Below are 14,518 nucleotides of genomic sequence, written 5' to 3'. Positions count from 1 at the left end.
AACAAATGGTACATGAACAAGGCAGGAGAATTATATATACTGCATGACGGTAACACAGAGGATGAAGTCTAATTTCTAATATCACTTGGCAGCACTTTTCAGTCTGGCTGCGTACTGCGTTACCTGACTGGAATCAGTAGACACCTGGCCCAACCCACTCCCCCCACCCTGATGTATCACATTCTTCTGATTGGTGTTCACCTACATGTCATAAGACAAGGAACAGACTACGTATAACACCATCCTTCTGAATTTTAAGACTGGGTTAGGCTGACAATGTACTTTGAAATGAAAACTACTGATTAATCATGAGTAATCAAGCATTGTATGGCAAGCTTAAAAATAAATTTGCATCAGTATCCTAAGAAGAAAACATAAGTCCTGTGTTCTGAGATAAATAACAACAAATATCTTTCAATGAAGACGAGATTCAAGAAACAGAAAGCAAAATCATCTTGCAATTATCCAAAAGATGTACACTTTCCTGTTCCTTAATCATTTCCAACGTTTTTATAAAATTATGTTTATACAGGAAAAGTTTACAGTACTTATAAAATGCATTATGAGCAGCTCAGAATGTACATATAGCTGTGACATGATAAAAAAATCCATGTTAATAATGGTACTTGCAGGTCTGGGAGAATACGGACAAAATGACAATTTTAACTTAAATCATCTGAACATGTGATATATATATCACCAAGAATTATGCATTTATATTAAAATAAGCCAAAACATTATAAAATATTTAAAAGGATGAAATCATTGTTGCTTAAAGCATAATGAATCGTAAAAAAATAGCCGTAGGCCACCACAGTCTAAAGGGGGCACAAAAAAAATCCGACCAGATTGTCACAAGACATATTCTCCTCTCACTTTCTCATACCTAAAATGTTATAAACTGTACAAGTCTGAAGTTAATATTCCTAACTAATTACAAGCTTTGGCATTGAAAGCTAAAATCTTAAATATTTGTTTTACAAATTTTATACAAGCAAGAGTTTCATGTACCAGGTTGGGAAATACATCTGATGTAAAAACATGTCCATATGAACTATTACATGCTCATTACTGGAGTTCAAACAGATTAATGAGATTCTAATAGCAGTTGTCCAGAGGTGCTAAACTTGAAACCTGCTCATATCCCTGTACTGTCTGAAACTGCAGATAAAAATTGTGTCCAGTAACATGTCATCATCTTTTGAACATTAAAAACATTCATAAAAATGTTAACAGAATATAAAAAATAAACTGTTAACATTATGCATTAATGTAACATAAAAATAAATAGTTAACATTGTTGAGAAATGTGTCTACTCATCCACTAACAGTAGCAGGAAAGTAAGGTAATACCCAATAAATTATGAAAGCAAGAGTAACTTGTCACAGACATCTAACTGATGCAATTTTCTGTAGGAATGTACTTCCAACTCAAATCCTGTATCCCTTCTCCTTCCACATTCTGTAAAAGAGTCTATATTAGGCCATGCCATAGCTCAGGAGGTTAGTCACCGGCTTTCCACTGTGGCAGGTTTTTTTCTAGTCCTTCAGTTTCCCCTGCCAATTATAATTTCGCTGACTGCTCATCATCTATCATCCAGGGCTGGTACAATAGGCCAAATAGTGGCCAACATGCTTGTTTCTTGCTGACTACTTACTCAGCTTATTCTTTGTCCCTGAAGATGGAAGTAGCATGTTCCCCCAAATTGTTAGTTAACATTTATAGGACTGCTAGGCACCACATCCCAGTAGACAGTACTCTGTGTAGTCCTGCTGTGAGAACCTCAAACCCAAAATAGTAACAGTACTATTTGTGTTCGTTCTACAGCCATTACAAACCTCAACAAAAGTTCAGTTATTTGCTGAAGTAGTATAAGGAGGACAGAAGGAGACCAATACATATAATCTGTGTAGCAAACAATTATATCTTCATGTAAAAATATGAGAAACTACACAACTAAGTATGGTAATTTAACCAAACTTGCAGATAATAATATGGAAAAAGTTAAAGAAGATATCCAGATCCACAGCCATTTAGGGGCTGCCTACATTAAAAATAAAACTAAATTATTAACATATGATCTTGTTATACCATCAACACTTGACATCCTGTTAAAGACAGCTAGGAAACACTGCAGTTCTATCTGTTGGCCATACATTGGCAGCACTATATATGGGCTCATTGGAGCCTGTTACAAAGACAACTTTATAAAACATCAAAATAGAAATTACATCATACAATGTAGGCCTATGATATTAAATCATTTATGCATTACATTATTTTCTGAATATGATCTGTGACTAGGGAACTCAAAAAATACATCTCTAAAGGGCCCAATAGACACCATGAGCAGCTAATATTGTGTGTGAATAGCAAACTCATGTGTAAACAAGACAAAAAAGACAACTGTCACTTGCATAAGGCTCTTTCCCAGTTCTTTACAGAGTTCTCAGAACTGACCCAAGTTATATGAAATAACTTATAGCCAAGTGGCTTGGTAAGAGACTGGTGGTTACCAGACACAATTTTTAACACACAAGCTCTGATGAATGAAAAATATTAGATTATGTATTGATAATAATGGTGGTGGTGGTGATGATGATGATGATGATGATGATGGTGATTCAATGTATCATTCAGCACCTAAAAATCCTGAGGCTGCATGGTAGCCAACAATTCAATAGATGCCCTCCATAAAAGTTGTATCTAGACTTTGAATAAGTGTGCGAATAAATGCCATTTCCTTACGAGCATTCTCAAAAATTATGCGTGGATCCTCTGACGTGCAACGTAGGCAATTGGGTGCCATTACCATGGCAAGATTACTAGCATCCATCTTGGTTACTTGGACAACTTCTGTACGGGCAAAAATCTGCAATAGAATTGTATGTAACAGTAACAATAAACTCAGCTCTGTTAATGAAGCCTGAAAAATAAGAACTAATCAGCGTTAGATTATTACTAAACAACACTGTGGATACAACTGTACATCTCCAATTGTCAGAGTAAAACAAAAATCGCTTTTTAATTAGTATTCACACTGATTATGAATTAGTAATATGCATATAGAAAAAGCAGCTGACAACTTGTGACAGCAAGAATTGATCCAAAGTATAGCAATCAATTTTTCATCAGCCAAGTATTTTGGGCTTCATTTGCTGATAAAGAAATTTATGTTGGAACTATCACATATATTTTTTAACTACATCACATAAACTTTTTTCCATAAATTCTGATTATGTTAATTAAGCTTTACAAATTACATATCCATATACAAGGATTAAGTTTCACTCATAATAACTACAAGCTCCTACATGCACTGATAAAAAAACTAAATTATGTTACCCGTGCACCACATGATGAAAATACAAGAATTTTACTTTACTATAATTAGAATTCATGGGCATCTTCTCTAATTACTTACTCACTCACTCATGGAGCTGAGCCCTTCTGAAGGAGCTGCCAATTCTACAGCTACTCAAGAATTTCCCAGCATTTTATGCAACGCAAAGGTTCATTACCGTGTTCACAAGAGCCCTCAACTGGTCCCTATCCTGAGCCAGATCAATCCAATCCATACCATCCCATCCTATCTCTGTAAGATCCATTTTAATATTATCCACCCACCTACACCTTTGTCTTCCTAGTGGGCTCTTTCCTTCTGGCTTTCCCACCAATATCCTGTACGCATTCCTCATCTCCCCCATTCGTGCCACATGCCCTGCCCACCTCATCCCCCGTGACTTGATCATTCTAATTATACTTGGAGAAGAGTACAAGTTATGAAGCTCCTCATTATGCAGTTTTCTCCAAACTCCTGTCACTGTCACTTCATCTCTCTTCATCTTCTCTGAGACAGTTAAAAAATATAATAGTTTTGAAATAATTATGCAGTTACAATTAGTGAGCAGTGTGCTATGTCATGATGCGATATCCTTTACAGCAATGTGTATTTCTGTATGATGCCAATGTGAAATATGATCTGCTAGAAAGTGTCAACATAAAATTCGTTATGAAAGAGTTCCCAGCAGACAAACAATTCACAATTTGGTGAACAAGCTTAGAACAATGGGATTCTAAATAGACAAGAAGAAAACAGAAGTGCCAGGGGGCTTACTGAGAAGAAGTTAGATGACATAGGAGCCAGACTTGAACATCCACCTAGAAAATCACTGAAACATCTTGCTCAAGTGACTGAAGTGTCAACACAGTTGCTGAAGGTTAGACCCTATAAAACAACAGTAAACTACAACTTGCAGCCACATGATCCAGCTAGCAGGGTTCATTTTCACAGTTGGTTTCTATAGTCTGTTATGACTGTTATGGGACTGTACGAGTAGAGTCCCAATGGAGTCCTCACACAAGAGAAACCAAGAAAACACAGTGACTACACAAAAGGCTATTTAAAGATACATAAGTTATTTTCTAGACAATATGTATTCATCAACAGAGTAGAATGAATGTGTACTTAAGTATCGTTTCAGTGCTATTTTAAATCGTGCCTTTTCATTCATAAGACCTTTGAGATCAGAAGGCAGGTTATTAAAAATTTTGATACCAGAATAATATGTGCCTTTCTGAAAGCATGAGAGGTTAGCAATTGGTTTATGAAGACAGTGTTTGTGTCTGTGTACATCCGCATTTGTCTGAAAATGTTCTTCATTATTCACAAGGCAAAGTTAAGATCCGTAGTCTCTTAAATAGATCCCTACAAGAATTACGGGATTTGACACCTATCATGATTCTAACAATTTTCTTTTGCAATGTAAATACCTTTTTACTGTCAGGTGAATTAACCAGACAATTATTCCATACTTCATTAAAGAGTGAAAGTAAGCAAAACAGATTGGTTTGAGAGTGTCAATGTCACTAATAAGTAACATGACTCTTAACTGCATAACATTCTCTACTTAGCTTTGGAATCAACTGATCGATATGGTTTTTCCAGTTTAAATGATTATCAATTTGCAAGTCAAGGAATTTTGTGTTTACTCCCTCTTCTATATATTTATCATTATATCCTATGTTTGATGGATATTGTGGTGAGTTTTTTGTTATAAATTTTATTACGTTTGTTTTTTCTAGGTTTAGGGACAGCTTGTTTGCAGAAAACCATTCACTCATTTGCGAAAGAACCTTACTTGATAACATGCAGAAATCGTCCAATTTTTACAAGAAATTATAACACTAGTGTCATCTGCAAATATTATAGGTATTGATGAGGTCCTTAATGTAGGAGGGAGGTCATTTATATAAATTATGAAAAGCAAAGGCCCCAAAATTTACCCCTGTGGAACTCCATGTTTTATTATTACCCAGTTTGAGTAGGTACTTTGGATTGAATTTGATGATTTTATTTCAATCTTTTGTTTTCTATCTGTTAGGTAGGATCTGAACCAACTTAATGTTGTTCCTTGAATGCCAAAAAATTGTAATCTATATAAATAAAAATGTAAATGTTCGTTTGTTCAGGATCCTGAATATCCGAAAGTTCTTCACCGATTGCTTTGAAATTTTGATACAATGTTGCATTCGAATGCGCGCATTTTTATATACCTATTATATAGATGTCACACCTGTGACAGGTAAAAACATGCTTCTTTTGAAAAACAGATTTGGAATTTGGAATTCAGAAGAGTCACCCCTATGGAAATGCTAGAATAGACCGTTGCATAGGAAGTAACAATAGCGATACTGTATCGAATCCCCATGGTTACGACGGATACACAGAGCGCTCCCACAGAGACAACGCAATAACAATGGGTCGTTGCCATTGTCATTGTCCATTTATTTTCCATATATATCCCTACAAGTTGCGTAGGAATCACGGAATAAACAAAGCGTTTCCGCAGTTATGACAAAGGCTCATTTGCATAGCAGCAGCCGAGGGTATAAAAGGAGGTTGAATTCATTCGCCCAGTCAGCCTTGGAATAGCTGCCGCTGAAGAAGGTTGGAACCTAGACGCCAAGAGATACAGAAGTATTGGCTGAGAGATTGTGTAACCAGTAACTCTAATACTGCAGGTGACGATAATTGTAAAGTGTGCAAGTGAATTACAATAAAGGTTCGCTATAATTCATATGGCATAAAGTTATTTGTAGCGTGACATACCCAAACACGCTACATGTATTACTGACGCGTGCAACACGTCACATCCACATCAAATTCGTGCATTGTTTGCAATCATATTGACCACCTGCTCTCCTTCATCTCCAACAGACTTATGGGAGAAATATAAATCGCACATGGCTGAAGATATTTTCCGTCGAATACGCAAGGAAAATTCCAATTTGAACATGAATTTCACAGCAGAAATCTGCATCGAAGCATTGATAATGACTGAAGATTTGTGCTTAGAAATTGCGAACAAAGTTCTCAATCAATTGGGAATGCCATCACCGAATTGATCTGCTGCTGCTTCGTTCAATGTAGAATTGTCGTGAACAAAATTACAACACGGGTGATCTTTTGTCATATGTGCAATCAAATATTCCTAAGCTAATGCTTGAGCAAAAAGGCATTTATGATCAAATAATGAAAACTGTCAATAACGGGGTTGCAGAATTCTTCTTCTTAGATGCGCCAGGAGGAACTGGTAAAATGTTCCTAATTAGATTGATTCTGGCAGCAATTCGATCCCAAAATTACATAGCCTTAGCTCTTGCGTCGTCCGGAATAGCTGCGACATTGCTACCAGGTGGAAGAACTGCTCATTCCGCTTTGAAACTGCCACGTGCAACATTTACAAAGGATCAGGCATGGGAAGGGTATTACAGAAATGCAAACTTATTGTTTGGGATGAATGCACGATGGCGCACAAAAAATCGCTCGAGGCTCTTCATCGATCATTGCAAGATTTGTGTGGAAACATCAGACCATTTGGGAACGCATTAATATTGCTTGCAGGAGATTTCAGGCAAACACTACCTGTAATTCCTCGATCAACACCAGCGGACGAAATAAATGCTTGCCTGAAATACTCTACTTTGTGGCGACACGTAAAGACGTTAAAATTAACTACAAATACGATGGGGTACCCAAAAGACACCGAACTAATTTTTTGTGGGCAGAGCTTTTGTAGTACCGCGTTTTGCCGCTATGAGCCCATAGAGCTAACATTCCTGAGTCGATAAGCCGACTACCATTGCTTCAGAAGGTAAGGACTAGTTTCGGCAGAGTTTAGAGTAACAACTGTTTTGTGTGATCGTCATTTTTGCAATGGCTGATTTTCGTGAACAGCGTGCGGTGGTGAAATTCTGCTTTTTGCTTGGGAAAAGTGGAACACAAACTCTTGAAATCTTAAAAACGGTGTACAAGGACGATGCTGCTCACACAGCCCTGTCTGTACGACAATTCTTGACCAAAAATGGTATGACCCCTGTTCCTCACCCTCCATACTCACCCGACCTTGCCCCGTGCGACTTTTTTTTGTTTCCTCGAGTGAAAAGACACATGAAAGGAAAAAACGACGGAGGCGCTGTCAAGCATCTCAAAAGATGAATTTAGACAATGTTTTGAAAAATGGAATAAAAGACTAGACAAGTGTATTAGTGTAAGTGGAGAGTACTTTGAAGGGGATTGAAGGTTTGTGCTCAAAATTTGAATAAATAAGTTAAAAAAAAAATAAGTTCGGTTTCTTTTGGGTACCCCCTCATATGTGTGTCCAGCTGCAAAACGATCAATCAGTTGAGATATTCTCACATCAATTGCTGGAAATTGGGAACGGAAAGGGGCCGGTTGATCTGACCTCAGGACGAATTTCGTTGCCTCATAACTTCTGCAATTTAGTGATGTCAAAAGAAGAATTGGTTGAAAAAGTATTTCCCAATATTCAAACCAATTATAAGAATCACGACTGGCTGAGTGAACGAGCTATTCTTGTGGCCAAGAACAAAGACGTCTACAAAGTTAACAATATCATTCAGTCTAACATTCACTGCGAGGCAGTCACATACAAGTCCGTCGACACTGTTGTGGAAGCAGATGAAGCGGTTAATTATCCAACAGAATTTTTAATTCACTGGTTTAGTTAATAAAATTTCATGATTTACACAGTCAAAAGCCTTTGCCAAGTCACAGAATACTCCAAATGTTATCAGCCATGCTGATTCATCAGCAAAATTCATATGCGCCTCACAGTCAGTGGTGCACTGGTCACTCTGAAGAGCAGAGCTGTGGAACCAGTCAACAAAGTAAATATCCTCCTTACATAACAGCTTATAGTTGTTTAAGTAAAACTTAATCCTTGGATATGGATATATAAATGTTAAACATTCAATATGTGAGATGGAACACTGAAGAAACCCTGATTATGACCTTGAAACATGTAGGACTGTCTTAATAAACATTTAATTTACATGACTGGAGTTACAGTACATAGGCTTCTTCTTATGTGGGTTACTTTATGACACTGTCAGTAGGAAATCTATATAGCAATCTTTGTGTACATACATTTCATCACCTAAAAATAACATTAAGGATAAAAGATCTGAAGAACTGGAAGTCTATGCAATGAAGAAGCAGCGTTCTGGCCAGAATTATTTACAGGTATTCAACATTTGTGCAATAGTTGTGCTAAAAAATTGCAGAAGGTGAAACTGCATAAATCAAACATAATTTTCCCTNNNCCCCCCCCCCCCATTTTTCTTCCACAAACCCACACAACAATTCATCTCTGCCCCTTGATTTGTCAGTGAGCATCATTAATTGAAACCCATCTAAATTAGTAAAGCACATTAGAAGGAATTAACTATTTTAACTCACGCATGTAACTAGGAGCATGTGTATCAATTTTATGAAATGCCGTAACAGTATTTCACTGCAGTTCATTCTAACACCTTCCCATCAAATATTGATAATTTGATCACAGTTACATCTTGTACAAAAATATACTTTACTGTATTATATTTAAGCATCCTGTTACATTCCACACTGCTATATGTATAATGTAAACTACGTCGTAAACATAACACTTTATTGCAGTTCTTGTCCCCCTTCTTTTACACTACATGTTTCGGCCTCACATATAAGCATAGAGCAGGTATCTCTGTGATTTTGATTTTAAATCTAAATTAAAATTTTAAATAGTAAAGCTAAATTAAGAATTTAAAATTTTAAACCAATCAACATGTGAATATTAATAAAGATTTAAAAACATAATTGACAAAATCAACAAGGGGAGTTCTGGAATATCGGGTGCCGATTGACGACAGAGTAATGAACAGTTGGAAATCTGGAGTTTAAATGTTAATATTGACTGCAGTGTGACAGCTATGTGAAGTGAAATACACCTGATGATGGCCGGTTGCAGCTGAAACATGTAGTGTAAAAGAAGGGGGACAAGAACTACAATAAAGTGTTACATTTACGATGGAGTTTATATTATACATACAAGTATATACTTTACTGACCTGTAAAAAGCGAATGAGGTAGCACAGGACCAGCCTGTTAAGTTCTGGAAGCCTCTGAACCAGTGCCACTGCAATTTCTGGATCTGCATGATGGTTCACACACTCAGCATACATAGAATCTGGTATAAGGGGTTCATAAAGCTCCCGATACCAGAGCTTCAGCAGTGACGCCGGTGCATGAGCATCTGTAATGTCATTTGGTAACTCCCAGTGGTCTATACGATTCTTTAGTGAATTAACTTCATCCACATCTGCAGACACCCTGTCAGCAAAGTAAATACTGTTACAAGAGAAGACTTTCATAGCAGCATCTATATTAAATAAACTCCAAGCCAAAATAAGACAACAAAAATGTCAACTGAGCCTTTTCCTGTACTGGGGTAGTAAACACTTTCAGTTTCTGATCCAGGAGTACACATCAAATGTCAGTTTATAAAGCATGATACTTCAAATCATATTCTTCATAGCAGAAACTGAAAATAAAGGAGGACAAATACAATGGGTAAAAAGGCCTACTGGGTTCATACTGAGTGAAAAGAAGCAACACAAAATTGTAAATATAATACAGTCAACTCTCGATTATCCGGGATAATGGTGGGAATGGAAATCATGATTAATCGAAAACCCGGTTAAGACAAATTTTATTAAAAGTAGTACTGTAATACTGTACCTTCATAATACTATAGGCCTACCTGTATTTAAATTTATTCAACCTCATTTTTATGCCATCTCATGGCCTATTTAATACTTTTTTTACATTACACTGAAATATGAATTAGTTATTTCAAACACAGTCTTCAACAACATCCAACATTTTTTTACGAATATTCACACTTAACACTTAAAAAAGATTTAATATTGTCGTTTACTTTTTCGCGGCATTTTCCTTTTTCTGTTGAATACTTAACACAACATGCTTCCTTTTACACCCTGATATTTTGCTAATGCAATTGAAGATCGACACAAAGATACTAACTGGGGCGATGTATCTGTCCTTGAAACTTTCCACAAATCCTTGCATTCTTTCACCCCTACCCTAGAACATTGTGTTAGCATAATGGGACCAAAGAATGCAGAGCTCGGTTCACACTAGTGCGAAAATAGTGTTACAACTCGCCATGTGAAACAAAAGTGAATGAATATTAAACAACATATAAGCCTCAAAAAAGCCTCAGTAGCCCCGGTTAAGCCGCAAACCGGTTAAACCGCCCCCCGGATAATCGAGAGTTGACTTTATCACAGTAACGGAGAAGCATTTGCTACAGAAGAACACAATGAAGATGGACACAAGGACACTTGATTTATTCTGGGAATTATGACTGTCCAAACTGGCCAAGTTAATTCCATAAAAAAAAAACTAACTTCATGGAACTGAGCATTATAACAAAAAAATAATTAAGAATTAACCATTATGCATTTTAATTTCAATCCTTTACATGCAAACTGCTGAAAGCATAGTACAGTACACAGAAATAACACGAAGCCTCTGCACAGATTATTAAATACATTCTGGTGAACAGAGAGCAGCAATGTTTCCTAGACAACATGAATTAATAATGTTCTCACAAGGTTTGTTTAGTTATGAGACCAAAACATAAAGCCACAAAAAACACATAATGGTCTTTCTATGAAGTTCATCAGACCTTTGCCTAAAACTCTTGCCATGATCACAATACACAAACAATTTATCTGAGAAATTGGTGATAACCAGACTGATTTTATCCCTTCTGACATTATCAGATGGCAAATGAGACAAGAATACTGTGATATGATGGCCAAAAGCTAGAATAACAGAGCCAGAGGAGACATTCACTGCTAGGCAACAGCTCAGTAAACATGTTCCCATAAAAATGGATACAGATGCAACGATGGAGAAACTACTGGAAACGGTGTTTTCTATCAGCACCTGGGTTATATAACGAGGACCAATAGGACCAGGAGAGTGGTGCCTATTCAGAAAGATCGACACCTCCTCTTGTTGGAGACCCAATTTCCAAACATGCAAATGGTCTTGGAATGAAGAAAATTTAGTAACGGGTCTCAACGGAGTACAAAACCAAGTATGATTGTGCTGGCAAGGGTCAGCAGCAACTTACTGGACTGGACTGTTCTGTAAGTGACAGTCAGAGGCACTGCAGGAATCCCAAACCTGTGAAACAGTAAAATATGGTCACAAGTCCTGCAGGACTCAGAACCAAGAATGACTGAGCTGGTGAGGCCCAGCAGCAATTTACCCAACCAAGACAACAGTCAAGAGTCCAGTCAGAGTCATAAGACAGAAAAATATTGTCATGGGTCAGGCAGGACCAGAACCAAGAATGACTGTCCTGGCAATGACCAACAACAAAATAACTGACCAGACCAGGACACAATCGAATCAGGGTCTGACACAACAGTAGCAGTCAGATCCACCCACACTGAAGAGGAGGCATTTCAAAACCTGTAAAATTATATGAAGGAACAAAAATATGGTCATGGGTCCTGACATTTTTTCTCTGAATAATAAAAATACACAATTCTAAGTAGTGATCAAATTAGTATACAGTGTAGTTACAATACAGTCATAAAGTCACCTAAATATGCCTTCTGTTTGTGCCCCTTGTAGCCTCAGGACCTCTTCTGAGAGCGTGGATTGGACCCAAGGAAGTTTCCGATGTGGGAACCGCTCCTTCTGTAAGGCCATAACTTCCAGAAGCGTATTACCAAACATACTTGGCCGGAAGATCTGTAGCTGTAATGACATGAACAGATCTACTTTATACAAAGAGCTGAATTTACAGAAGGCTACACTTTTTTTAATGCTAGTGGGGTGCGACTAAGTCCATTGTATTGCGGCCACTTCTGGCCTATTGTACCAGCCCCAGATGATAGGTGAGGGTGATTGTGGAACAATTGGTGGAATGAAGATTGGCAGGGAAACTGAACTACTCGGAGAAAACCTGCCCCAGCGCCACTTTGTCCACCACAAATCCCACTTTACCAGACCTGGGATCGAATCCCGGCCGCCACGGTGAGAAGCCAGCGACTAACTGCTTGAGCTATGGCATAGAAAGCTATACTCAGAATGGATAGATCATTCGAAAGAGGTACTTCATGTCATACACATACCACATCATTTCCATACTTCATAAAGATAGGAACACAAATTGATTTTAGACAACCATTACACTTCTTGATTGGTTTCCAGGCATGCTGAGCTGTATCCAGTGTTTCTTAAGACTGTACATTACCAGCATCAATACAAACATCTTGAATGCTCTATGAATTTGATGTATTGAGATGCAGGCAACTGGGAAGACAGGCTAGTTCTGATCTGCCCACAAACACCGAAGATCAATAAATATGATACTTCATGAAAATATTCAGGAAATCAATCTTTTTATAGCAGAATGTTCGGCAACATTTTGGCCAAACTTTAGGAGTATGTTCTATAGGTATCTGGAACAGGAAAGGTCCAATCTGCATTGGAAATGGTATAGTTGCTGCGGGGGAATACCGGAAACAATATCCACTTTTCAGAATTCCACATCTGAAAACATCCGAGAACAAACAAAGAACTATGAGGAAGACTGGTTCCTTCACATGAAGGAATGCAGATGATGTTCTGGCTCCAGTGCAACAAAGCTCAAGTATGGATAATTCTGCACCATGATGATTGCTGCAAACAGTACAACCTCTTATTGGGATATCATCCCAACTGCATACAATTTTGTTAACTGCTGCAACCACAGCTACACAAAATCTGCATGGCATTCTGTTCACATATGAAGTTCCAATTAGCCAGAACAGTATTACCAACACAAGGAATTCACATTCTTAGGACATCAAAATCCACATGAGGTAGCAGGGTGCCATTTTCAATAACGATTTTCAGTTAACGTGTGGTGTGGAGTTCTTGTTCTTTTATTTCAAATTCAAGCAGATCCAGAGACAGGTTCAGAAGTAGATTCACAAACCATTGGATATAGAATGTGTCACATATCAGAAAAAAGGTTCCAATTAATCATTGGAACACGTCTAGGTAACATAATATGAAATGCACATAACACAGACATAGAACATAAATAAATATGATTAAAAAATCATTAGGCAGTAGCCTGATTGCGCCACATGTTATCGAGAGATGTTTATCTACTTTGCATTATAGGAACTATGGGAATTTTTTGGAAAATAAAATGAGCCTCTTGCAACATGAAGATGAATGTGACTACAACTTGACAGAGCACCTCCACATTTCAGGAGAGCAGTAATGGAACTTTTTAATGAAGATATGAAGGAAGATGGATAAGAACAGGTATACTGGTGGCTTTGCCCACTCAGCATCCTGACAAACCCATGAGATTTCTTTCTGTGGAGTTGCGTGAAGCTGAGAGTGTGTCATGGCGGCAACTCGGAAGCAAGTCATCAACAGCAGAGGTCACAGATGAAGCCACTGTTGGTATCAGAAAAGAACTTGGATGCATGCAATAGCAATATTCAACAGCACAAGTGGCAGCATACATGCATTCTAATGGTCAGCAATTTTAACATGTGTTGTAATAACCTTGAAACATGATGGCTGTAAGAATTTATAATGATAACTAGGGCCCGGATTTCTATGACATGTCATATTTTTTTCCTAGGGTTTATTCCTATTTTTAAATGTAATTATGCATGTTTACAGTCATTCTTAGTGAAATTATGTCGTTTTTATTGTGCATATAAATGCATATTTTAGAGTTTTATTGGTTTTACAGCATATTTTGGCATAATTTTGAAATAAGGTCATATTTTTGTCATTTTAGAAACAATTCTTTGATATAATGTAAAATTTCGGCTCCATAATGTTTAGTATTACAAAATAAATTTCAGGCTGGACTGTTGCTTCAATGTGGAATAGAGTTCAAGTACATGAAGTTCGTATTAAAAACCATATTTTTGACTGGACTGTACTTGCAGTTACAAAGGCGAAAATTTGTGAAATGCAGCATTTATGACCTGGCAAGCCGGCCTTTCCCAGTCGAGGCAGGAGGGAGGCAAGTGTAACGGGTATTCTCCTATTGTACTCCGTCTTACTATAAGGTATATACATCCCATTCTTTCTTGGAGGGCTTAGAAGTATTCTAT

At 37.4% G+C, this 14,518-nt stretch overlaps 1 protein-coding gene across 4 annotated transcripts in view; it reads right to left on the bottom strand.

Annotated features, from left to right (window-relative positions):
- Positions 1-1,579: 1,579 nt before the first annotated feature.
- Positions 1,580-14,518, bottom strand: part of LOC111868414 (filaggrin) — a 113,173-nt gene continuing 100,234 nt past the window's right edge. For all 4 annotated transcript variants that reach the window (XM_023859023.2, XM_023859021.2, XM_023859024.2 and 1 more), the window contains 3 exons: positions 11,986-12,143; positions 9,413-9,674; positions 1,580-2,873 (listed from right to left, as the gene is read on the bottom strand). In XM_023859023.2, coding sequence (XP_023714791.1) covers positions 2,679-2,873; positions 9,413-9,674; positions 11,986-12,143 — 615 coding nt within the window. In that variant the 3' untranslated portion in view covers positions 1,580-2,678. The remainder of the gene's footprint in view (positions 2,874-9,412; positions 9,675-11,985; positions 12,144-14,518) is intronic.

The sequence above is a fragment of the Cryptotermes secundus genome, unplaced genomic scaffold (genome assembly GCF_002891405.2).
Source record: "Cryptotermes secundus unplaced genomic scaffold, Csec_1.0 scaffold106, whole genome shotgun sequence".
Classification (NCBI taxonomy): Eukaryota; Metazoa; Arthropoda; class Insecta; order Blattodea; family Kalotermitidae; genus Cryptotermes; species Cryptotermes secundus.
This window is presented reverse-complemented; position numbering and strand designations above follow the sequence as displayed.